Genomic DNA, 27,033 nt, shown 5'->3' on the forward strand with positions numbered 1-27,033 from the left:
AGGAAGTCCCTGAGGTTAATGGACAGGATGTGTCCTGGATCTTGTTAAAGTCTCTTGGTTGGCATCAGTTTTTCTCTCCTAACCACAAGCATAGTAACCACAAGAACACACTAGCAGGGCAGAGAAAGCATGTTTACTTCAGTAAACTTTCACAAAGTTGTACATCCATTAATGCCACACTCATCCAAAGGCACACCATGAAAAAAAAGACATCAAGCATAAGAGGAATTTCAGCTTAACCCAAACTAGAGGGAACCCGATACTGATCTGGAGATTTGCAAAGCAAAGCAAGCCACCTGAAGGAGTGGAAAACTATAGTCCCAGAGGGAAGACTATGGCCACAGTGCTCACTCAGTCACAACACTCTTACATCTCTGAGTCACTCTGCCATTCAGCTGAATAACATGTGCACCAGAAGAGTAAGCCAAGCTAGCAGTATTTCCCTGGGTAATCCACTGATGGCTCCACAATGTGAATTCATGAGAATTCCATTAAGCTAGGACATGTATGAGAACAGCACAACTAACTAAAAATATCCTCCCCAAGCCCCATTCTCTTTCTCTCTCTCTTTCTCCCCCAGCTTCCAAGCCAAATTGCAGACCATGAACCATCTTAATATCCCCTCACAGTGCACGCATGCGTTTATTTGTTAGCTAGAAATTGAAAAAGTATATCCACAGTTGATTCGGCTGGATAATGTATAGAAAAGTCTATTTTAACATTCAATAATACTATACAAATCTCAAGGTAGATGTCAGTGTCACATTACAAGATCAGCTACTTCCATTCCCATAACAAAACTCATCTACAGTCACCACAATGCAGTATTTCCAGATGCTTTGAACTACTATCTCATTGGTCCCAGACTGCAACACCAATAGCCTGGGATAAATATTCCAAAAGCACTATAGAAGGCACCATGCTGGGGAGTGCTGGCGAAAAAATGAATATAACTCTCTTTATTCCACCTTTCATGATTGATATGCCAAGTTAATTCACATCAGAACACTACCCAACCTTTGATTGGGCGTACGTAGCTTTTGGTTCATGAAAGGGCAACCCTTGTTCTAAGTGAGACAGCATAGCCTGCATGCACAGCCTTAATGTTAGACATTTATGAAAGTTGCTGTAAACATCAGCAAGTTTTTTATCAAAGCAGCAAAGAGAGAGGAGAGCAATGGTCTCCAAATAAATGTGTAAGGAAAGTTTCAGCGAGAATCCTTTTGAAAAGGGATAAAAGCTTTCGAGTTAATTCCATGCTGTTCCTGACATATTTTTTTACAAGTAAACAGTTTCAAAATGGCTTCAAGGCATAAGGGAACCACAGCTGTCAAAGCTACATGTGTGACTGTAGCTAAGAGGAATGGATTCAAGGTATAATTCTTTAGATTATTTCTTTTTTTAAAAAAAATCAGCAACAACCAGTTCTTATTTGTAGTGATCTGGGAAAGAAAGGAGGGAGATCACCAACACCAATTTAGGAGAGGGATATAATCTAGGTCACTTACTTTTCTTGTTTAATTCTTATTGGTTTCTTTTGTCTATAATTGAAGAAAAGAAGAGCAGGATTAGAAGAGAATTAGCAATAAATGCAAAGATCCCATCCTTGGATCACCCCCACTTTCAGCAGCAAACATAATAAAGGATGCTCTTTCCAGCACTGCCCATCTCAGTCTTCCAAATGTACCAATTCCATTATCCATGTCAACTAGCAATGTTATCTGGGGATAATGGCAGCACAAGCTTAAAATGCCATAGGACCATCAGGTTGGTGAAGGTTGGCCTTAATTATGCTAGCCAGGGGCAGAAAAAGAAGCACATTTCTTTCTGACCAAATTAAAACTTTGTTCAGATGTTATGCCCAAATATATGCATTAAAAAGTCATGCCTTTTGTCCTTGCCCTTAATATCCCCAGCTCTATTTCCCTTTGCCCAACACTGACTAACAGCAAAATCTGAAGGGAGATTTTTGTAAATGTTGACATGAAAATGAATATAACTTGCATTGACATCAGAGCTCTGCCTTATACGGATCTATTTATTATTAGATTTATATCCCACTGTTATTTTGTACAACTCAAGGCAAAATATACAATATTTCTGCCTTCTGTTTTTTCTACAATAAACCCGTACAGTGAGTTGGGCTAAAGAGGTGACTGCTCAAAGTCACTGAACTCACTTTCACACCTAAGGAGGATTAGAACTTGTGGTTCTCTGGGATTCTAGTCCAGCACTTTAGCCACTACACCAAAGTGGCTGTCTTGACTGTAATTATGTTTTCATGATCATATAAACTTGTATAACAAAGATTGGGGGTTAAGGGTTCAGAGCACATAGGAACATGGGCACAACCACCTGTTTACTCAGTTGGAGTATAATAGCAATACAATGTTTCTCAACCAGTTGCTGGTTCTCAATTGCACCTACCCAAAGAATGTACCAAGCGGCCAGTGAAATTTCCATGACAGAGATTGAGAGCATGTAAGCACACAGATACAAATACAATTTTGTGACCTAGATGCAGCCCCTTAAGGAATGCTTCTCCTGCTGAAGCAATGTTGATGCAACTGGAGTTTCTTAAGATGACAAGATAAAGCCCTCCTGTTACTGGACAGTGGACTTACATCATCTGTCAATCAAGATGGATGAAATCACCAAGTCAGTTGGCTAGCAAGGAAAAACTCTTCCCAATACAAAGCAAGACCTACACCACAAGATTTTGGATGGTAGATGGATACAGGTGGGCAGCTGGGTACAATTGGTACACAATAGCATAATTCTTCTCCAAACTCAATCAGAAAAACTCTCTGTCCTTACCTGCATTGACATTTACTGTGCTGCTGGAAGCTCATCAGTTGTATATGCTGGCTCTGTAAGTGTCTGAGTTTCATGATCTAGAAGGAAAAAATGTGGGCAGAAAGGAAAAAGAAAAAAGATGAACAGTGAGTCACATTTACAAATGGGTAATGTTCAACAGCCATCTCACAAAACAAGCAAGCAAAATAATGCTTAAACCAAGGGGGCAAAATGAGGCTACATTAGCTAGCTTCCTTAAGCCACCATCCTATCCCCTTTTTACCCCTCTAAGCCAGTATTTCTTAAACTTGGCAACTTTAGGATATGTGGATTTCAACTACCAAAATTCCCCAGCCATGCTGGGAGTTTAAATCCATACATCTTTAAAGTGTGAGAAACACTGCTCTAAACTCATGGGACGCAGTTTTGAGAAGGAATGTATAGGAACATACTCAAAAGCAATAAGCAATGCTAAATTCCTGATATGAATGGCCATGCCAAAAAAGTACAATTTAGTCTTCATTTAGCAATCACAATTGGGTTTAGCAAATCAGTCATTAGATTAAACCATGACTATATTTATGATCTTACTTCAGTTTTCCTTTGCTTTACAAACCTGCAAGCTGGATTGATTATAAAGTCACCTTTTCATCCCTATAATACCCGAAAACAATCACTAAATGAGGCAGTCACTCAACAAGGACTACTTCATAAATGGGCTCATATCCACAAAGTTAAAAGTTAAAAGAATTTTTTGCCCTGCTCTCCAAAACAGATTGCCTTACCCAAGTGGTCTTGGCTACCTCACACAGATCCTTTGATATACAGATTCTAAAATCTGGATGTTATTCAAAGAGAATTAAGCAAGGCATATAAAGAATAACAGATCTAGGGCAAGTAACATGGCTATTTCATTCATTAGGCTAAGTACCAAAATCTTCTAAAGCGTTTGGAAAGTGTAGCAAACACAGGAACCTGACACCTGAAATGTAGGTTGTTATTACACGGGTATGTGATCTATATGTCTCTCTGTGCGTTCCTATGTGTGTAGTAGTACAGTCAAATACCAGCCTCTGAATTTTCAGGGGGAATTATACTCAGGTTCAAAAGAATGTGTACAAAGCACACCACCTAACTTTACTAGTCTTCCCTTTGGAGAACATATGAGAGCATCACAGCAGTCGCAGCCATATTTATAGTTCTTGAAATAACAAAGAACACCAGGGCAATTTCTTTTCCGTTGTTTTGTTGGAGGGGGTGTTTTTGTTTTTAAGTGTTGGCTGCACTTTTTGTAATCTCAGAAGCACTTCTGACCTACTCATATTGCCCAGGGACAACCTGACCTAGTCAGATTGCTCTGGTCACATTAAAAATAGGTAAAAGCTAGGTTTGTCTAGCCTATTGAAAAGAAGGATGGGGGAAGGACATGATAACTGTATTTCGTATTCAAGGGGGTGTCACAAACAAGAGGGGATTGATTTATTCTCTAAGGGCAGGAAGTAATGGGTGTAAGCCTGTTAAAGAGAGATGCAACCTAGAAATAAGGAGAAATTTCCTGACAGTTAGAACAATTAATCAGTGGAATACCTTGCCTCCTGGTGCTGTGGATGCTCTATCACTGGAAGTTTTCAAAACTAGACTGGACAACTATTTGGTTGAGATGATATAAGGCTCTTGCCCTCAAGCTCAACTAGAGTTAGACTAGAAGACCTCTGATGTCCCTTCCAGTCCTATAAGTCTATGATTCATCTTTCTCTATTCTTTCCATATCCAACAGATACAAGTGGTTATATTAGGAACTGGGTATGGTCCCAGACCACCAGTTGATCCTTCCCAAAACTATAGAAACTATCCATAGGGGAATTTATTAAAGAAAACAAGAACAACTGCAGGTCAAAAGACTCGTCCTCATTGCTAAGTCACCTTGACTGTTAAACCATAGTCTCACCTCCATGCTGACATTGTACACCTCTGTGGGCACACATTCTAGCGCTTCGTCATTACAGAATCCTCCACATTTCATCAGGAGCACACAGGATGGTTTGAACATGTATTCCACCTCATCAGGATACTCCTGGTAAATATCTACCATGGTCTCAATGGGCCTGCAGGCACTCCGCTCAAAGACCGTCATAAATGGGATAACTAGGAAACAAAGGGGAGGGAGAAAGGAAAAGTAGGGATTAGTTACACTTATTCTGTGAAGTCCAACATTAACATTACAATATAGTGTAGACAGACTTAAGGCACAAGAATCACTGCCCCTTCTACTGGATTCTTACCTAACAGTCTTAACAAAATACAGTCTCTCAGTAAATGCATTAGCCTACTTAAAATGTACTTAAGGCCTAAGAAGGCAGACTATAGAGATTGTGGATGAGCAAGATATGATGAATCACTGACAAGTTTAGCATCTGTGTTGTCTGAATTTTAACCAGCTAGAAACAGAATGCATTTGCAAGATGGAAATAAAAGTGATTCATAAGTCTCATGGCATGGTGGCAGCTTGTTAGAGAAGCTTTACCTTGAAATGAATCGAAAGGGAACCTGGTCATTTCAGAAACCCAGAGGTTCCAACCCAGTGTCCCTTCACATATAAAATAACTATTTGATGTTAGCCTAAAAGCTTCTCTCAAAAGCACAGTTGTTGAGCAGGACCAGATTCAATTTCCTCAGATAATTTTCTGCAGTGGGAATATCACATTTTCCAGGACTCATCACACAGTGCCATGTAGTTGGAAAATATGCTTCTTCCTTTAACTTCTAGTCCTATGCTACTGGCAAGACTACATGGAAAGTAGCTGGAGAAGTAGAAACTCATTCTTAACTCTAGTGCATCACTCACGTAGTTTTCAGCACAAAAATCAAGGGACTTAATGGGAGGGAAGGTCCCCTCCCTTCCGTAAACCCATGCCATAACATTTGCTGACCCCTTCCAAAATGTTTTAATTTTAGTTTTACTCCACAGAAATGCCCCTCATTTATGTTTCTAAACAACAAGGAGCAAACTATCACCTCATTCCCTCCAAAAGCGTTGCCACCATTCTGTGCTGTGCACTCTGGTTGTCTGGCCAAACGTTTTCATAATTTCGTATTTACCCAAAGGGCCTCATCATTTGCTTCAATTGCTGTAGAATTTGATATGCAGTAATTCTGGACTGGATTGAGGCTACAATCGAATTGAAACTGAAGTTCAAAAGAACTTCAGTGTGCCCAATATTTAATCCGGATCTGCCCCCATTATGATAGTTACCATTAAGTTTTAATGTTTGAAAAGTTTTTAGATTACCTTCTTCAATGAAGCAGGGGAGGTTCTACCTGGGAAATTATGTATTTTATCCCAGCTCAGTCATCAACATTTAGCTCAGCCTTCATCAGTTACCAGCCAGCATGGCTAATGGCTAGAAATTCTAGCTGTCATATCCAAAGCATCTGGACAGCCTACAGTTAGGGTTGAGAAAGTCTGATCCAAATATACAGGAAAAGGCGCATGAAATTGGAATTCATGCCACTCCAATTTTTTTTTAATGCAACATAGGGAGAAAAAAAGAATGCAAGGTCTCCAGCCCTAACAAATTTATACATACACACAAAACACACAATTCTACCATGAGCAGGCTAAAGCTAATGGTTCATTGCAAAACAGAGGAGAGGAGATACGAGATGCATGGCTCAATGCAAGAGTACAAAAATCTATCTTCCCAACAGAATATGAGATCTTTTAAGCAAAACATGGGCTCGTGCCTGTTCCTCCAACAGGCACATTAGAAGCAGCTAATGGAGTCCTTGCAGAAGCAGGAGATACTGTTTGACCTAAGTGCTTTTTTTTCCCCCCCACCTTCCAAGGCCTGCAGTGTCTGCGTTGATAACCCAGTGTGATAACAAGCACAAATTGCTTGCATCATGGAAAAAACAGAAACCGTTAAGCGTTTTGAACAGTGCTGAACCTGTGACAAACCAGCAGAAAGGTTGCTCCACTGAAGCGCAGGCACGTGCTGGGGGTAGGGAGAGGAGGAGAGAGAGAGAGAATCAAGAGTGCTGCAGTTGTGAGCTCAGGGCTCTTGATAATTGCAGAAAGTTAATTCTTGGTCATGTGGGGCTGAGAGGGCCACCATCTGAGAAGGAGCCTGCCTGGGGTTTCTACTGGCTGCACAGCCTAAGTGCCTGTTTAAACAGTTGGCTCAGAGAGAAAAAGCGTGTAGTGACGGGCGGTCTCCAGCTCAAAAGCAGCACTTCCTTCCACAGCCCAAGCCCAAAATCTAGTATCAGCCTCTCAGGTATCCTGCGATTAGTGTGGGCCAATTCTTCCTTCTTCCCCTTCAGGTCGACCTTAACCTTAAAATGCAGCTATCTATAAACCAGAGAATTAAACAATTTAGTGTCTGGAAAACTTGTCGGCACATAGCCAGACATGTAACGCCTTGCTGATTATTCACTCCTTTCTAAGCATTAAGAGCGCAAGAAACTTTGTTATAATAACACTGAGTTGAAAACATTATTAGCTACCTCCTCATGCATCTGCATTCAGAAGAAAGCTAATGGACAGAGACAAGGACTCGAGCGTCTCAAACAACTTGCCCCTTGTGCCGTGAAACAAATTCAACAAGTTTTTCCATGTACAGGTACTTACGACCACATTCCTCTTGTTAAGTAAGACATTTGTTAAGTAAATTTTGCCCTGTTTTACAACCTTTCTTGCCTCAGTTGTTAAGTGAATCATTGCTTGTTAAGTGGTTGTTAAGTGAAACTGGCTTCCCCATTGACTTTGCTTGTCAGGTCACAACCAGTGGCCTTGGGACACAGCAACGGCCATAAATATGAACCAGTTGCCAAGCATCTGAATTTTGATCAGGGGGATGGTGCAAAGATTGTAAGTGTGAAAAACAGTCATAAGTCACCTTTTTCAGTGCCGCTGTAACTTTGAATAGTCACTAAATGAACTGTTGTTAAGTCAAAGATTTCCTGTAATGGAATCCCATGCCCCACATACACTGCAGGGGAGGTATCCCAAATAGGAGTAAGTATGAAAGTCATAGGGTACCTACTGTCTTTGCCCGAGCAGCTAATTCACCCTTTAAGTTCATCACAAATATTTATTAAATTTATATGCTGCCTATCTTACCATCAGGTGACTCTAAAATCTCTCTAAAAGTAACAAAATGGCTGTCCTAAATGATTTTTTTTAAAAAAAAAAAAATAGTAGTATATAACCTGTGGATCATCCAAAGAGATGCATCCTATGCCCACATATAGCTGGCAGACATATAGCACCTTCTAGAGTTTTTATTTTTGCTTTATCCCTTTCAAATGTATAAATATGGGAAACGGAGAAGGACAGTGGGGGAATTATCAATTTCCAAAAACTGATTATTATCAAAATGATATGAAAAGTGAATAAAGGTACTTTCTCATTTCTGAATTCTTTGCTTACTTCCTATATAGTTTCACGAATTACATGAAATTTAGGTTAGTAGCTCAGTGATATCAAATCTAGAATGCCCCCTAGAATATACCTAGAATACTAAACTCCACTGCTGGCCCACTCCATTAAGATAGTAATTCTAGAAAAAAGCATTATTCTTCTATGAGCGGCAGTGGCACAGTGGTTGGAGTGCAGTACGTGCGGGCTACTTCTGCTGACTGCCAGCTGACTGCAATTTGGCAGTTCTAATCTCAACAGGCTCAAGGTTGACTCAGCCTTCCATCCTTCAGGGATGGGTAAAATGAGGACCCAGATTGTTGGGGGGCAATATGCTGACTCTGTAAACCGCTTAGAGAGGGCTGTAAAACACCATAAAGTCTGTTGCTATTGCTTTTTCATATGGAAGTAACATTCCTAAATTAACCTGCCAATCTGTTAGCAAAAGACCCCTACAAAAGCAGATTCAATGCAGCCACATCAGCAAAAAAAGGTAAGAAATTGTTTTGTTGTTTTCCACCCTTTCATATGAATGATATTCAAACAAGAAAAATGGTGCAAAATAATAGAGATGTGAGTACTCTAGCTACTCTAACTTTTAATATACAAATGCAAGGGAAATTAAGAGATATTTGTCAGTTCTATTTAAGAGAGACTAGTCACTGATACACAAGCAGAAAGAGGCAATTACTTGGCTGCTGGCCTTCTCATTTCCAGTTTAACATATAATAATGTGAAGTCTTAAATAGTCCAAATTGATCATTTGAATCTTTAAAGCTTCACAATGAGTTCCCCCAATAAGCTGCTCTATGGCCCTGTAGAAACCCCAGATCTTTATTATCTAGTTGTGCAAAGTTACTGCAGCAACTGTTTTGCAGTGGCTTGCTAATCACATCTCTTGATATTCGATTATGTCAATCAGATCAGGACTTAGTTAAGAAAGCCTGGTTTTATCTGGCTACCGATTGACTAGGTGACATAACGTCTAACCTTTAAGCAGAAGGAAAAATGTAATGACTATAACCTGCAAAACCCTTGCTGGCCTTTTCTGAAATACAGCATTCTGCAGAGTTCCTATCAGTCTCCGAGCTCAAAGAAATCCAAATAACTCCTTTGTGACAGAGTAGCACCACAAAATACAAGCCAGTGCTTGAATGTCACTCATGCATTTGTAGCTCGAGACAAAGAGCCCAAGCAGCTTTAAATATCAACCTGCCATGCAGTTGTTTTCTCACATACACAGAAAAAGGAACAACCATGTATTCATTTTCAGGGTAAAAAAAAAAAAAAAGTTAAAACCAGAACAGCCATTAGATTACAATATAAGGGTGTGCTCTTACAAAGTTACGCTCCCTTAAGAGTCTGACAACACTCTTCCGAGTTCACCAGGCCAAAAACTTGATTGCAATTGAAACTAACCTTGGTAAGAGAAAAGGCTGCCCCCTGCTGCTGTCTAACTCTAAGAACAGCAGCAAGTGCCACTCCCTGAATGCCCCCAAACTAAAGGGATTCCACAGCAGACTTTCTTTCTACACTGTGGAAAGCCAGTTGTTTGCTACAAATCTCCAAGTTAGGTGAACATCTACTGCCTAAAACTTCAAAGGCTGTGAGGATTGATACTAAGTTTAAACCAGTGCTCCCTGCACTGTGAACCTCTTACCAGTAGTTTAGAAATTGCCATTATTCTCTGAATCCCTCTCAGTTTCTTTACTTGTAGTATGTCTGATTTCTACATCTTCTCCTTTCCTTCCTTCCTGCCACATATTTTGAAAAGTACAAAGGTTTGAAGGTTACTGAATATTGTCACAAATTATGTTTTTGCTGGGGAATTTATGAGAATTCTCTTGCAAGACCCAAATCTAAAAAGCAAACGACTAAAAGACAAATTGCATTTAGACCCACACTGCCAAAATCAGAGTATTCTGGCTCCAGATATAACAGAACTTTTTATAACAACCTGATAGCTTCCCAACTACAACTTCCATAATCCCCATCCAGTGTGAGCAAACATTTCCACAGATGCAGATCCAGGAGCCAGGCTGGAGATGACTGGTCTAAAATTTTAGAAGCACAATGGAGCTTCCGTTCTATTTCATTTTTGACGTATTCAAATACAATGTCCAACAAGAGACCAAATGCAGTTGGTTATAATGGCCTATTTGCAAAAATGCTCCCAGACTCAGCCTTAAGGTGCAGGTGATTCTTCTAAACACACCAACAGCGAATGCTGTGCATAATGATGCAGAAGAAATTACTATTCCTTAGAGTAGGGCATATTCCCATGTAGGCATGTAGCACTGTGGTCTTTAAAAAGATGGATCAAACTTCTCATTTGTTTCTGGAAAATTATCCGTTCAGTTGGACAATGCCGTGTTCCTTGCAAACTTAATTACTGATAGTTGGATAACTTTATTTTTTGTCTGACCAAAACAACATAGGTCAAAGGTCTGTCAGCAAAAAGATGAGAGACAGGAAATTTTCAAGGTGATTTCCCTTTAAAATCATGGTAAATTCCTCCAACTATTATTCCCAGAATTGCTGAGATGCCTGATCTTAGTTTTAAGTAAGCCTTAAAACAGACTAAAATGCCAACATTCCAGTCCAATATATTCTCCCTGACAACCTTCTTTTGCTGGATATTCTCCATGTAGGTTGAACTCCTGCCATTCACAGTCTGTGTGATCTGCAGCTGTACTCTAACACATCTGGGTTGATAAGATTGTTCTTTGAAGTTTAATAAAAACATGGTGTTATCTCATTTCTCCTTTAAAGCAAAATACTGTTGCGCATAACTGCAGCTGCTTGATTAAAAACAAAATCCTGGGAAATCTTGAAACCCAAGATGTCAAACCTGGCAACTAAGAATCCCCCATTGTCTTCATTTAAACGTTTTCAGTGTAGTCATGCTGGAAATCTTTATCCTACTTCACTCCAGTTACTGATGTTACTTCCATTGTTTTTGTCCACAGAATTACAGTCTAACACCACCTTCATCCCACACCCTCACATATATTCATTTTTCAAATGTTAGCAATGTGAATATTCCCTGCCCAACAGCCCAGCTAATGGACTGGTGCCAGTTCTCCTCCTCCTCAAACCATCAACAAATTCAGCTTCTTGAAGGTACCCTTATTATATACTCATCAAAGAAGAGGAAGGGAGAGGGAGGGAGGGAGCGAAGGAGGGAGGGGGCGCTTACCTTCTTCTGGTTGCTTCTCTCCATCCTCTTGGGCAGGAGCAGCCTGCAACACCTGCAAAACCAACAGAGAACTAATCAGAACACAAATCCGGTGCCCTCACCCTACAAACCCTGAAGCCCTTTTTCAAACCAAACTTTGCTGGTTTTCAGTAATAAAGATCAGAATCTGTTGCACTTTGCAGAATACAAAAGAAAACCAAAAATGGCACATGCCAATTATGTTCTAACGCCCATTTCTCTGCAGAAAATCCAGAAAGGAAATGCATCTGAATTGTGAACCAAAACATTTGTTGGAAACATGGAATACTTTTTGTATTAATGGATACTTTTTGCTTCTGTTTCTGTAGTGGTGGCCTACAAAATGTACTGTACATGGCCAGATTCCATGTCCATCTGCTTTTAAAAGTGTTGCATACCATGCCAGCATTCCCACTTTGATTCCATACACCTAGAAAGTGCCAAGTTGGCAAATTGTGGCTTACCTGTTGTCTAAAAGGTTAAATAGTCCTTGACTTTTGAAATTGCCTTTTAGCTGGCTTACTACATTTAAGTCGCTTTTATGATTCAGTGCTAATGAAACTATATTATAGGGGAAGATACTATAGAAAGATATCACATAACTTTCAGGGCCTGAAAGGGAGCTAAGAAATATACAGACATTGGGTAAATACAAGAAAATACATTAGCAAAACACTGAGTTGTCATTTTCTAAGTATGTAAGAAAAGTAGATTTAAGCTATTATCATACTCTAGACAAGGAAGATCCCCTGAGGTACAAATGTGAGAAAGCAAGATCTCTATTCAGTAAGAACCAATTCAGCTATATGTTTGCTTTCGGTATGTGGGACAAAAAGAATTCAAAAAGTTTTCTCAGACAGCACTCTCGTTTTTCTAGGCTTTAAGGCATTTATTATCATAATCAAGATCAAAATCTACAATGCAAACCTGAACAGGGGAGGTGACTGGCAAAAGAGAAAACAATATTGGTGACCTTCTAAAAATGGCATGACAAGGAATCTGAATGTCAGTGTTTCAGATCTCTGGGGTACCTAGCCAAGGTCATTAGCCCAGTTTTAGCAGAGAGGAAGAACCTAGGGCCCTCCTGATTCGCAAATTATGGAGTCAGAATCAGCCAGTGAATTTCAAGAGCAATCCAACTGGTTCACTAGGCTGTCAGCAAAAGGTAACAGAGGCTAAGAATGCAATGCTGCGCTCTAATTGTGGCACTTACACAGGTTATCCTTCTAAACTGATACCCCCTACACCTGACTTGGGACTACAATTCCAAGAACTCCCAGCCCATGTGGCCAATGACTAGGAACTCTAGGAGCTGCGGAGGATTGATCTATGCGATGGCCCAACAGATAGAATCACTTGGATCTGCAAAGAAGGGTGCCAGGCAGCACACACAGGTGACAATGTTCGTTTTTAAGCTGAACAAGATTTTTCTATCTCTGGGTGAAGGTCAGAGCAACTTTTACAAACAAGGTGGGGGAAGTCGAAGCTTAAACACCAAGGCCTTCATGGGCCAGCAAGCTGCCACAATCAGTTCTAAGCACAGCCTCCGTTGCTTCTCAAGACGCTTCAGACGGGCAGCTCTCTGGTGAGGTGGCAAGTTGCCACAGCTCCTTGTCAGGCAGGTGTCCGCCCATTTCTCTAGCATCGCGTTGAGCACGTACTCTTTTTGAGCCAGCAGGCTGTGGCAGGCTGTCCTGGGATTCCTCCTCCATCTGCAGGATGGTACTGTGGCAAACACGCTGCCCACAAGTGCCCTGACTGAGCAGCCAAGCATGCAGCCCTGCCATAACTTGGTCAGGGCTCTGGGGAAGGAGACACCCCTGGCTTTCATTCTTCAAAGGCCTGCTTGGGTCCTGCAGCATCAGCTAGAAACTGTTCTTCCCTTCTGGCCTAAAGTTGTCCCTTGCTGCTGCTTCACCTTCTCCAAAACAGCTTTCTCCTTCTCTCTCTCAAAGCAGAGAAAGTGGGGGGGGGGGTGAAGATCATTTAGGAAAGAGACCTGAAAAATCGCTAGAAGGGATTCCAGATAGCAAATAGGGACTTGGTATGGTCTGTGTCCATCTGCTTTTTTTCCCCCCCTCTTTCGAACTTCCTATCAAGGCTAGACTACTATTTCCTGATTAGCAGAAACTGGAAGCAGCATATTCACCAGTCAGACAAGGAAAAGGAACCCCATTAACCATCATGTACAATCTATTCACACCATTGCTCGTGCCATTTGCCTTTGAATCTAGGAGCTATTTATACAGCAGAGTCACCTTGAATGCATTTGAGAAATCTGAAGGTTCTTCTCTGCTCCTATGCTGATGAATTACATTCTCTCTGGCCAATGCTGACAGGCTCCGTTGACCCAAGTTTCAGGGCTTTAGATGAAGGCTGTAAATGTTCTCCGTTCCCATCAAAGGAAGGACAAACTTTTTTTTTTCTCAAGGGACAAGTGCCCTTTTGAAGGTCACATTGCCTGTACCCTTCTCTCTTCCCTGGCCGGAGGTTTTACTCATTGTTTCCCCATTAAGTACTTAATTGTCTTGTGTTAGATTTTTCAACACAGACAATAGGGGAAATATCTCCTTTAAGGCTTGAGCAACAGCACGTTGACAGGCAGCTGGCAATTCTACTCTTATACCTTACTCATTCCTGTATGAAGCAAGGAAAAGGTTAACTCAATAAATTGCTTCTACACACACTCACACACACACACACACACACACACACTTCCTATTCTTTCACATCAAAACCATTCTTTCTCTGGCTTTCTCCTTCTCCTAATCTCACAGCCTCATTAAAAGAGCTTTGTAACTATTTTGGACTGGAGCAAACAATCCAGCCACTTTGGGAGGGCCCCTGGGACTAGAGTTAAAAAACCATGCCATCTTAGGTGGGGGGGGGGAGCCCTCCTCTGGTATTTTCTGCCTAAAATGCTGCAGAGTTCCCCTCCTCCTCCCCCTGCTAGGCACTCAAAGGAGAAAGAAAGTGCAGTGGCCCAATAAGGGAGGCATTTCTGACATGGCACAAAGAAGAGGGAAAATGAGTTCAGGAAATGACTAGGATACATACACCAAAGAGGGCTCCAACACCCACTTTGTATTGGGAAGAGATATTAACTTGGAGAGTTTTCCACCTTTGGCTACACAGTTAAAAGGAGGAAGTCCCACTGCCTTCCCTTAGAAACAGCAGCTGGGTGGCAAGTAGGAGCCCCAATGTGGCCTGAGCAAAAGGCTGATGGCTGTGAGATCATTAGCAGTCCAGTCACACGCTCTTGTTTCCACCCTTACTGCTTGATCTTTGCTCAGACCAGAAAGATGTCTTGAGAAGGAGCCCCAGGACTTGCTCACTGCAACAAACTTAGCATCACCACCAATTACATCAGATAATAATAAAAGGGCCCTAAGTATTATCAATATAGCGGAACGAAAGGCAGGCAGATTTTGGTTTGGACTTCAGCCTTTTCATCCATGGGTCTTCTCACCATTAACCCATGCTTCACTCCAAGGGTAACACTTTCAAAAGTGATTAATCACTGGGAGGGGCTGCACCATTATTACACCCAACAGTTGAGCTGTAAGAGGAAACCAATGCCCTGCATTTCCTTCACCTGACTTATGCGCTCACAACTTACTAAGCTATACAACTAAGCTATACTGTGGTTTGTTTGGCTTTGGCTGATTGCTTTTTTGAATCCAACCATTACTGTGTGTCAACCATGGATTAAAACTTCACATAGTATATAAAACAAGTTAACTATGGCTTTATTCAACAAGTCAAAGCTAGATATTTTATTTATTTATCAAATTTATATAGCCCATTTCACCAAAAGCAACTCTCGGCAACGAACAGCCATCCAATTAAGCAGTAAACTAAATAAAACAATCAGTTCCTAATAGCATTACATAATAATTAATAAAAGAGCATTAAAGCTATGAAATCAGTTTATATTATATATTAATAAAGATTAATAGTTCCTAATAACTTATATTAATGCCATTTCACTTTCAGCAAAGGATTACACTTGTCTTCCACGCTCTCTTAAAGTGCCATACTGCATAGAATAACTTAATTCTCTTCTCACCAATAGTTTTTACCTTCCACGTTTCCAATATATGTTAAGCTGTTTCTGGGGTCAAAAAATGTAAATGCATTTATTGTCTGCTCCCCAGAGATTCCTACTTCATATACTGCATCTGATTTGGATTGGTAATATATAAGACTATGGCACCTAACAATTTACCTGAATGATTTGTGGGGTCCTAAGAGTTGAGGACCATCAATTGGAGGAGGGGAAGTCGTCTATATTTCCCATCATTCTACATATTCTCCCTCTGTGTACCTTTTTAATATATATTCTATTTATTACTTGTCTTCACAGTCGTTCATGCATAAATCAGTTTTCTCAATCTAGTGGCATCCAGACAAGCTGGATGAATTTATCACTGGGCAGATCGTTTAGGACAGGGGTGCCCAAACTTGGCAACTTTAAGACTTGTGGACTTCAACTCCCAGAATTCTCCAGCCAGCTATGCTATGCTGGCTGGAGAATTCTGGGAGTCGAAGTCCACAAGTCTAAAAGTTGCTAAGTTTGGAGACCCCTGGTTTAGGATGACAGAATCTGTAAAACCAGGCTTGGCAAAACTGTATAACCCAAGGATCATTTTAAAAAAAGCAAGCATGGCCATCTCAGACTAACCTATTCACAGGTTTCCCCTCAAAGAACATCTGTCCTGAACAGATGAATGTGCTGCTGTCACTTGCATGAAAGCTGGACTTGAACAGCTTGTGACATCGAACTAGACTGATCTGAAACGGCAGATATCTTACATCTGTGGCTGAAAAAAGGAAGTTATAACTATTTCTACACTCTTGTTTAACACGACACCACCAGGTGACTTATTGGCTAGAGATGACAGGCCTTTTGGTCCAAGATTTCTGAAAAGTGGCAAAGGACAGCATGGCTGCATTTGAAGTGGGGTTTTTTAAGACTTCACTTCTCTCCCCTAAAAACCACCAATAACCTGCATCCCCTTTCTTTCAAGCAGGAGCTAAACCCAAGCAAACGTTACCAACCCTCCAGCTTATTTAATTCCTTTAAGGAGCAAGTCAAAAGCTCCTGCTAGTGGGGTCTTTGGGTAATGGCCTTTATAATAAGGAAACGAATAAAGATGAGAGGGGTTTAGAAGCGGGGGAAACGGTATAGAGAAAGAACTCTTATTTATGGAAACTCAGCAGGGTCGTTCCGTCTGAAAATCAATCTGGAAGAGCCACAGAATTCATTTGGCGGTCTTTGATCTCTGTTTGCTTTTGCAAGGCAGGAATTTTGAACTCCGGTCAGTAAACCTGCCTAACTAACTAAAGCAAACAAGCCAAAAACACCGCTTTTGCAATGTCAGGAGAAGAGGGGGGGGGAAGGAGGGAGGGAGGCAGAGAGAGCAGCGTGCGCGCAGCTGGCTGCCACCGCCGCTGCTACAAGAAGTCAGCCTATATGCTCCGATCAATGACGATGCAGAGACGTGCCTCCTCCGTGGGGCGTCCTTCAAAAAAAAAAAAAATACTCAGGTTTCCAAACTACCCAAGCAGGAAGAGAAAGGAAACCTGCTCGGAATGGGCTAAGCTAAGGCAACGTGCAAGAAGGAAGGCAGACCTGCCGGGGTGGGCAACAGCTTCTGATCTACTTCTCCCTTTTTCCAGCAGGCCCCACGCGGGCGGTTGCAGTCACAGCTTAAAACGCCATAACGTTTTGCTCGCTCGCCTTCGGCTCAAAAAAAAAAAAAAAAAAAGTGGGGTGGGGGTCTGTGGCCGGTCTTTTGTCGGCAGTCCCGAAGAGCGCCGACTCCGAGCCGAGATAACCGCGTTGCCCCCTCACAAGGTCAACCAAGCACACGCGGGCTGAGCGCGGGACAACCCGGCTGGGGGTGGCGGGGGGGTCTGTCTGGCGCCTCGCGGAACCCGCTCTCCTCCGACGCGTGTGGGCTCCCTTTGGGCCCCGCGATCCCCTCGCGCTCGTCACGCACGTTCAGCGTAACATGCGGCGAACAGGCCACGAGAAGGAGGAAGAAGAGGAGGAGGAGGAGGAAGGCTTCCCCGCCGCCCCAGATCCGCCCGCCCGCCCCCTTTTTTTTTTCTTTTTCTTTTTTTACCTTGGCGTTGTGGAAATAAAGCAGCGCCGCCAACCCGCAATGGATCCAAGTGAGCAGAAAGTTCATGGTTCCAGGAGCGAGGGGTGGATCGGCTCGGTCGGGTTGTCTTTAAGTCCTTCTTCTTTGCTCGGCGGTCGCTCTGATCAAGCTGAGGAGTTGAGCTGGGGGAGGGGGGGAGAATTTAGACTCTGGTTTCACCAGTCCATAAGCTCGCCTCTCCCGAGGCCCCAGAGACGCAGTTTGCCCTCGGTTTGCTTGCGCGCTCGCTCAAGGTCTTCGGCTCAGCAAAGGTTCCGATCCGCCGGTTCCGCTTCTCCAGAACAATCCCCCCCCGGGCAGCACGGCGAATAGTAGCCGATTTCCCCTCTCCCCTCTCTTCCACGCACACTCCAGCCCTCGGTGGCAAGGCACCACCACGCGCGAGCGCGCTCGCTCTCACCACCAAGACAAGCACCGGCGGGGGGGAGAAAAGACAAAAAAGAAAGCAAGCAAGCAAGCGAGACGAAGAAGAAAAGTTTTCCAAAACTTTCAGTGCATTTTTTTTTCCCCTTTCCAAGGTCTCGGATCTTACAGCTGCTGTGACTCGCTGCTTCCCAGCTGAAGTTGGGTGGCTTTGGGTTTGTTTGAACAGCAAGCTGTTTAGAAAGAACTCCTCATTCAGCCCGGTTCGATTCGGGCCGCTTCTTCTTGCCTTTATAAAAAAAAACGGGGAAAATTCTTCCAAAAAAAAAAAAAACCCACTTTTTTTCCCCCACCAAAGAGGGCAAAAATCCAAGTTCTTTTAAGCGAAGAAATTTCTCAGCAGATCGAGGGAAGGGGAATAAATAAAGGGCGAATAAAAGAATGAATCGCAGATCCTTAGAGCGTAAGGAAGTCGGAAGGAAGAGAAGGAAGAACTCTGGATCTCGTTTCCCTGCCCGATCTCGCTTCCTTTTTTTATATATATATATATATATATATACCGAGAGCGTCTTCACTTTTATGTCAATGAACGCCTCCGATCTCGCTCCTCTCGCTCGCTCTGCCTCTCTCTCCCGAATGTTAGGCGGAGTATTAGCAGAAGCGCAGCCTGCTCCGGGTAGCGCTGTCTCTCGTTCTCTTAACTATATAGCACTCTCAGCTTTTCAGGGTACGTAGTCCCTCCTCCGCCTCCTCCCGCCCTCTCGTCACTCCTCCTACCTTAGTACCTCAATTAAAACATCTCTTGTATTCCACCACCCCATCCCCCCGCCCCCCCACGCCACACACAAAAGGTTTCGTGGGTTTATAATAATGAGAATAAGACCGGAATGTATTTTCTTCTCTGCTCTCTTTCTCTGGAGAAAGAATGGGCAGAAAATTGAGAAAACAAGGATCTTTGGGCCGTGTGTTCTTTTTGAACCGCCTTTAGCCTGATCCATAATTTCAATGCAGAAATCTGTAAAATAATAATAATTAATCGGATCAATCATAGATGGCTTCCTGACAGGACTAAAAGTCGCGCATTTTTTTCCCCTTCCCATTGAGGATACTTGGTCTAGAAAAACAAGCAATGGAGAAGGAAAGGGATTGGAAGTTAATTACTTTTGGATCCCTGGTTTTTTTCCTGAAAACTCTTTAAGTGGTATGAATGGCCGCCCTCCCCTAATTTTCATCCCCATAAAATATCCCCTATCCTATAGAAGAATCCTTAAGAGAATGGTGTGCATAAGCGCACCATCGTGCCTACCGTCCCTGTGCTATTGTTTCTCTTATTCTTTTATTTTTCTTATATGTACCCATTTCATGTATTCACAACTATGTATACACTTATACTTATTATCTTGTAAACAATTGGCAAATCAAATAAATAAATATATAGATATGTAGATATGTAAAATAGATAAAGACAGATATTAATAACAAGCATAAGTAAGGACAATAATCATTGGTGTATATGAATAGATGATAGAAAACATAAGACAATGTTGTATGTCGATGCTAAAATGCTGTTGAAAATGTAAATACGATTTGTACTGGTGGAAAAACAATAAAAATCATTTGGGAACAAAATAGCCCCTATCCTCAGACGGCTGAAATGAGATGATTGAGAGTGACTAGCACAAACTTACCCTGAGGTCAAATGCAAACTTGAACTTGGTTATCCCAGTCCAAGTCTAACATTTTGACAACTAGACCACACTGTCTGAATTCTGATGGGCCTCCTTCATATTTCTTTTTTTTTCTTTCTGATTTTACAACTGCAGGGGAGGGAAGTCACTCTGTCGAGCCCCCTCCCTCAATTTTGGCATCAGAAAAGACATAAAGGGCTCTAGGGAGCTGGGTGTGACTATGTGGTTGCACCACCTCAAGGAGCAGCTTTAGTCTGAGAAGGACACAAAACTCTTATTCTACTTATATGTTTGGGCCAAATATGACAGTCGCCATTCCCTTTCCTACCCCCATCCCCTCTTACTAGATTCTCCAAAGCCACCTTTGGTTTTGAAAAGCCATGAAGAATTTTTCACTCCTGGGGAAAACGATTTTATTCTATTTGCCAAAACAGTTATTTTTAAATAAATAAAAAATTCCCGGAAATAAATAACTTTCACATGTTCCAGCTTCAGCCAAAGAAAACTAGTACTTGAGGAAAATGGGGAAGGTTTGTTAAGGGGGCAGGGGGGCAAGATTGCTGGTGTATGTGAGGAAAATATCATTAGAAAGCAGTCTGCACTTAGGCTTTTGGAAGGAAAAAGGACAGAGCTCTCGCTATGGTTGTAGCACAGCCTGGCGGTAGCTATCTGAAATTTGAGGAAAATACCCTGTTCTTTCTCAGCAGGTAGGAGAAAGTGGAGGGAAGGGAACTCCACTATTTTTTTTTTCTCCATTGCTGCAGTCAAAAAGAATTTCCATGTAGCAAAAAGTGAAATTCATATGAAGCTGGCAATAGAAATGCCCACCTATGTCAATGCCGTTTCACAAGCCCCAGCATCTTGTAGAGTCACCCAATCATTCTCCCGCAAGAGTAGGAACAGGGTTATACTGCTAGTTGCTTGTAGTGAGTGAGGCTACAAAGTTACTGGGAATTGTTATAGGGGAAATGCACTGAGAGAAGCATTCCTGGTCTATATTAAGTTTGGAAAATAACAAATTAATTGATGACCTACAGTTACTATAATGCTCCATGTATATCATTTCCCCCCCTTCCTTGACATTAAGAATGTATAAATTGCTGGCAGTCTGGAAGGGAAGTCAAGCGTCTGCATCCAAGGTCTTTGGAAGCTATATGTGACTTCCAGTTAGGCATCTTAGCTAGGTATTTTATAGCCTTATTGGCTCCCCTGTGGATTTACCTGGTCATCTCCTGGCTCACTACCTTGGTAGTGTTTGTGATGCATGAAGAAAGGGAGGCTCTTCACCACCACAACTCTACTAAGGCCTGGTATAACAGCTGCAAAACAACAATGGTCACATGCCAAGTGGGAAGCTTGCATCATTCCTTGCATCTATGTCTATCTCTCCCTTAGCTCAGCTGGACTTGACTTATTCTCCAATGTAGTTTAGCATCTCAAGTAGGGAGGATTCCTGGTTCTGATGCAAGAGCGTTTGCCTTGTGTTTGAGACAAATATGGTGTAGTGCTAGGTGTCAAACAAGAGGTCGTGACTTGTTATGAGGACAATTAATAGGCACATTCTTTTGTTATGTAAATGGAAGCTAAAGGCAGCCTGAACTGCCTCAGGCACGGAGTGAAGAGAAATACTTTAAATGCAGGACATGTGCTATGGCACCTGTAACCTCTTTATTAAAAAATTAAAATAGCAGAGATTTCACAAAATAGCCCAGTCTTATAAGATCTCTTTTGTCGTATAAACTCTTGTGTCCTTTTAATTGTTTTTAAAGTGTTGTTGATATTATTCATTTCCTTTTTTGTTTAATCCTTTCAACAACAACAACAAAAACCAGTCGCCTATCCGTGACCTGAAAAAAGGACACTGGCACTTTCTACAACTATGAATCCCATTCTGTTGATTCTTCTGATGTTGCTGTTTACATTTCAGATAAACTTACAGTTGACATCAGCAGAAACTTCCCTTCAAATATAAAGCGCAACTTCAGAAGAAATGTCCACCTGAATTGCAGCAGAAAGTGGACAAATTTAATTTCTTCCTGCCACCCCCACTGTCAGCCCTGCTGTTAACACAGCCCTTCCATACTCTGGCTTCCAGATGTGCCGGCTTTCAGCTTCTATATTTCTAGCAAACCTTTTCCCTGCTACTGGCTTTGAAGTGCCGTCTTGAGATGAAACAAAACTATACCAGTATCACATTTGCTATAATCGCTGCTGGTCTGTATCCTGTCCCTACTGGCTTTAAGTAGTTTCTTGAGTTCCTTCCAAGGCAACCAACCTAGTAGATTTTGTACATTTTAAAGACGGCTTGCACAGTTTCAGAATAAAGAGTAAGGAGGGGATTCAACTTTTAACACCCGTACATCCAAGGATGACTTAAGCCAGTATCAATAATAAGTTTGAGGTGAGATGAAGGTAATGTTGTGGAGCTACAGCAGAAAGAAGGTTGTTGCCAGGGCATGTTGCTACGCTTAAGTACAAGCGATGAAAGGTCTTTGGTAACATTTCGTTTAACTTCCATGCATGTTGTAAACAGTGGCTGTTCTTTTTCAACATTGCTTTGCCAACACTCCCTCTGGTGTGATAGAAGTAGAAATACACTCAGCAATTGCTGCATTTACAGGCGGCACCAGTGAGAGGCTTTAGATGTAATCCTATGGAAAATTAGGAATGAAGCCCACTGAATTTGATGAGTTTGACTTCTGAATAAATATGCATAGGACTGAAGTCACAACACAAACATTAGAGGTGAAATTTACACGTCCTGTTGCCTGTCTTTGCACATCATCTTATGCATTGCTAAGATTACTATTCTGCCTAATATTTGTTTAGTAGCCATCCTGTTCAGGCATTCTAGAAATTAGCCAAGCTCATTTTTAAATGGAAGGTACACTCATGCTTTTAGCATTCGGTATGTAGGACAGAAATGAAATATTATTTAAATATTATATTTGGCCATAGCTTTTGGTTTGCTGCTTCTTACAGCAGAGGATGACAGGTACTTTCAGTTCCTTGAGGGCAGGGCTGAGGGGAGGATTAATCAGCATCAGTGCTTTGTGGAGGTCCTGAAATAGAAGGTACAAATCAGGGTGTCTGGGAAGGAGCTTGTGAAGTGACAAATGTAACATAAATGTTACATTTCCTCACCCAAGCACCCTCTCCATATTCTGGACTACAAGTCCCATCATCTCTATCCAAGCCTGGACCAGAAAATATGCTATGCCAGGCAAGGCAGCCTTGCTTTTCCCCAAATATACTTAAAATATTCCTACAGATTAACAGAATTGGAAGGAACCTTGTAGGTCATCTAGTCCAACCCCACACAGGAGACCCTACACCATTTCTGACAAATGTCAGTCCAGTATCTTCTTGAAAACCTCCAGTGATGAAGCTCCCACAGCTTCCAAGGGAAAGCTGTTCCTTTGGTTGATCGTTCTCACTGTCCTTATTTCTAGGTTGAATCTCTCCTTCATCAGTTTCCATCCTCTTCAATTTTCGACCACAGGTGTTGTTTTTTTTAATGGCTGAAAAAAAACATAGTGGGATTTTTTTTTCCAGCCATCAACTCATAAAAGCCCAGCTTCATCTTCTTTAAAATTCAGGAAGCACAAGGTAAAATAAGTTTTAAGGACGAATAAATCTTAGATAACTAAAAGGATTTAAAACTGAGAGTCTTTTGTTACTCCGTATAAATTGCAGCCCTTCCTCCTCCCAGTACTGACAGCTAATGAGCCAATAGTTGATAAGGTATGCATTAAATCTGAACTCCTAATCCTAAACTTAATCAGACAGATTTAGAATTGTCTATAGTGGGGGGGAATTCCTCTAAATCTCTCTGAAATAACTGGATATTCCTGGGCAAGTGACTCAGAGAGTCACACATATTTAAAAATGATTCCATTTCCCTTTATTTCTGTATTTAACTCTTATAAACAGAGTCACAGGAACCTCTCCAGACCATGTCTAGTAGCTCCAATAAAGTTCAAACCAGGAATTGAATTAGCTATTACCTTAAACCAGAAGTTCCCTTTTTCTGGACCGTCCTTTCGTATACAAAATCACGGGGCTATAAAGAGACCATGTGAAAGATACTGTATTTTATATTTTTACTGGGTTTTCTTTTTCAGGCCATCAGACCTGAGCTGCAAGAATCCAAACAAGGCCAGGGTTAGATTGTGCTATGTCCTTTTGACCTCAAAATTTTTGTAGCCCAAATCTATTAAATCTAGCAGTGTGAGGGCCTACAGGAATAGAAGTAGCAGCTGCAGTACTCAAACCTTCCTGGGAATAGCATCACTTGTGATATGCTTGAACCACCTCTCTCTGGTGGCATCTGCTGAACCCACTATCCCAGGCTCGAGTATGAAGCTCCACGAGGCTTCCATAACCTGATTCAAACCCTTCCTTTCTATCTCTTAACTAATAGCAGCATACAAAAGGGACAGCACACACACATTCCAGACACCTATAGGGAGTTTGCTAACACCACCACGCCTGGATTCTCTCTTACTGGTTGCCGAAAAACCCAAACATTTCTTGAAAAGCATAGTCTCTCTGCCTAAAGGATTGGACTGGGGGAAGGCTGGTCTGGTGAATTGTTATTTAGTGATTAGTTTTACAGTAGCTACTCTAATTGTGGGCCTATTAACAAAATGAGAAACGCAGCAAATTATTCACAAGAAAAATAGGTTAGTTCCTTTAAAAACTTTAATGCCTTCCCAATATCTTCCATCTTAAACCTCTTTTGCCTTCCCTTCCTCTCTCTCCCTTAGATCTCCTTAATCATGGGGAACCTGGAAATGCAAATCAACACAAGTATACCTTACCAGGGTTGTCAAAGTCGCAGTTCGTGGACCGGATGCGTCCCGCACAGGCCACACCCATCCCAGCTCTGTGAAAGGGAAAATGTCATGAAACATCACATGACAGCAAGATGACACACAAGTTTGACACCTGTGCTTAAAGCGTTTCATTAAAATCAAAAACTGTACTTTCCATTAAGTGACTGCTATTGCAATCCATTGGTTCCCTATTTTTAAAACAACGAAGCAGTTATTTCACACCTGATGGGTTTTTACTTGAATGAATGTAAGTAACCAATAGTCAGATTTACCTGAGATCTCATTCTGTCCTCTTATGTGGGGCCAGAATTCTGCTGTCCTCCTGTTCTGGACCTTCTTTATTTGGCTCCTACCTAGTATTCATGCAAAATACCAAAGGTGCTGATCCACTGTGCCTTGCATTTGGGCAAACCCAATTATTTGAAAGACCCAATGGTGGCTATAAAACCAGGTTCTCTCCCCCATACAGGAAGGGCCACATTGTAGCTGAGAAACTTTTCCCACTTGGCTCTGGTCCTGGGAATTCCTAAATTACACTTCAACCCAGTTTTCCAAAGGTTTAAATAAGCATTTTTAAAATCTTATTTTTCTTTCACAATATAACAAATGTGTGTGTGTGTGTGTGTGTGTGTCAGATTCCGCATTACATTTTCTCAATCACCTTATAAATCATCTATACATTACATATTACACACTACATCGCTAATATCAATTAATATATAATATTCTTATTATAAATTCCCAATTCCATATTTATTTCATTAAGTTCCATGTCTAATGTAGCAATAATCCTTTAATAGAAAGGAGAAGAAAGAGAAACTAAGAAAGAAAGAAAAAACCATATCAGTTACATAGTTATCTATTTTAAGTACTTATATATCACAACATATTACCTTGTGGAATCTCCTTCCCTATCCATTTTTTTCACCCATTATCTCTCGCTCTTTTAACAATGTAATTTCTTTTCATCCTTGTTTGCTTCCCGTTTCTCTTTATTTTCTGCTCCTTTCTCTTAATTCCCTTTTTCCCCATTCTTATTCCCCTCCATTTCTCATTCCAATTATTATGTTTTTCTCCCTCCCTCTTTCGATTTTTCTTTTATACTTCCCTTTTCTGCTTTTTCCCTCTCCTTTTTTTCATTTTCTGAACTATTCTCCCTTTTATTATCACATCAGACCACAAAATTTTAATTTTAATACCTTTTCCCCCCGTTTAAATAATTGTTCTTCCCTTTGTTCTTCAAAGCTGGCTTCTTCTTTGTTAAACTCCTCCCCCTCTGGTTTATTTTGTTGTTCTACAAGCTGAGTCACCATTTCTAATTTCTGTAACACATTTCAAGTTTGATTTTCATCATTTCCCTTATGTCTTGCAAGTCCAATCTTATTTCAATAAATGATTCCTCCATTGTATCTTCTCCTTTTTTCCTTTTCTTTCCTCTTCCTTAATAGATGTATTCCTCTTCCTTAACAGATATATTCAATCCCAGAGTCCAGTATATTATTTCAGCCAGTGTCTTTTAAGTTTATTTTCAACAATCAATGTCCTTAAGTCTTTGTTCTAGGTCTTCTAGTTGGCCCTTTCCCAACTGTTTCCCACAGTCATCAGGTGGCTCTTTGACAATATTTTCAAATATCTTCCCCTTTGTAATATTCTAATATCACTTTCCAGGGTTTTTAATTCAGTTTCTTTTATTCTTTTTTAAGTTCCAAAGTCCAATTTCTTAGAAAGACCAATCACTTTTAAAAAAAAAAGTCACGGAAATTTTTTCTGTACCATCAGGTGGCGCTCTTGAGTCTTTTACACCAGGGATCCCCAACCTTTTCGACGCCACGGCCCGGTTCCGGCATCAGCTGGGCGCCGCGGCCCGGTACCAGCGTCAACTGGGCGCCGCCGCCATCTTTTATGACGAAGCGCTTCCGGTGGCGTCACGAATCGCGTCAAAAAGATGGCGGCGCCAGCGCTCGGTGAGTTTTTCGGGTAGAAATGGCTTTCTACCCGGAAAAGCTCACCGAGCGCTGCCGCCATCTTTTATGACAAAAAGCGCTTCCGGTGAGCTTTCTACCCGGAAAAGCTCACTGAAGCGCTTTTTACCAAAAAGATGGCGGCGCCCAGCAACCAGCGGCCCGGTAAGGCTTGTTCCGCGGCCCGGTACCGGTCCGCGGCCCGGCAGTTGGGGACCCCTGTTTTACACAATCCACTCCTTCCTTAACTTTAGCTTTCTTTGTTAAATATAGTACTTTTATTAAGTTCGCTAATTTCAATCATTAGCTATGATTTCTTTTCTTTTCAACACACTCAATTTTAGCATTTAATTATGCCCTTTAAGTGCCAATAATCCAATAGTTGTCCCATTTAATTTCTAAACCTTCGTTGTGTTCAAATATTTTCCTTTAATTTTTCTCCTCCAAGTTAATCCAATACAATAATTCAAAGCCAATTTTATAAAATCCAATTTCGTTCTCACTTTCTCTGGTCGCTTTATTTTTTAATACCGGGGTACCTCAAAATCCATATATTTTGCTTGGTTCACACTCTGCTTGCT

The 27,033-nt window shown here is 41.4% G+C and overlaps 1 protein-coding gene across 4 annotated transcripts in view; it reads right to left on the minus strand.

Moving 5' to 3' along the window:
- VEGFA (vascular endothelial growth factor A) overlaps nucleotides 1-18,662 on the minus strand; it is a 28,052-nt gene extending 9,390 nt beyond the window's left edge. For all 4 annotated transcript variants that reach the window (XM_026681130.2, XM_026681120.2, XM_087965898.1 and 1 more), the window contains exons 1-6: nucleotides 18,526-18,662; nucleotides 17,564-17,724; nucleotides 11,415-11,466; nucleotides 4,745-4,941; nucleotides 2,818-2,894; nucleotides 1,509-1,541 (exon numbers count right to left, since the gene is read on the minus strand). In XM_026681130.2, coding sequence (XP_026536915.1) covers nucleotides 1,509-1,541; nucleotides 2,818-2,894; nucleotides 4,745-4,941; nucleotides 11,415-11,466; nucleotides 17,564-17,629 — 425 coding nt within the window. In that variant the 5' untranslated portion in view covers nucleotides 17,630-17,724; nucleotides 18,526-18,662. The remainder of the gene's footprint in view (nucleotides 1-1,508; nucleotides 1,542-2,817; nucleotides 2,895-4,744; nucleotides 4,942-11,414; nucleotides 11,467-17,563; nucleotides 17,725-18,525) is intronic.
- Between the last annotated feature and the right edge of the window lie 8,371 nt (nucleotides 18,663-27,033).

This window comes from Notechis scutatus, chromosome 1, assembly GCF_049901735.1.
Source record: "Notechis scutatus isolate UNSWTSFEM ecotype Mainland chromosome 1, rNotScu1.2, whole genome shotgun sequence".
NCBI classification, from domain to species: Eukaryota; Metazoa; Chordata; class Lepidosauria; order Squamata; family Elapidae; genus Notechis; species Notechis scutatus.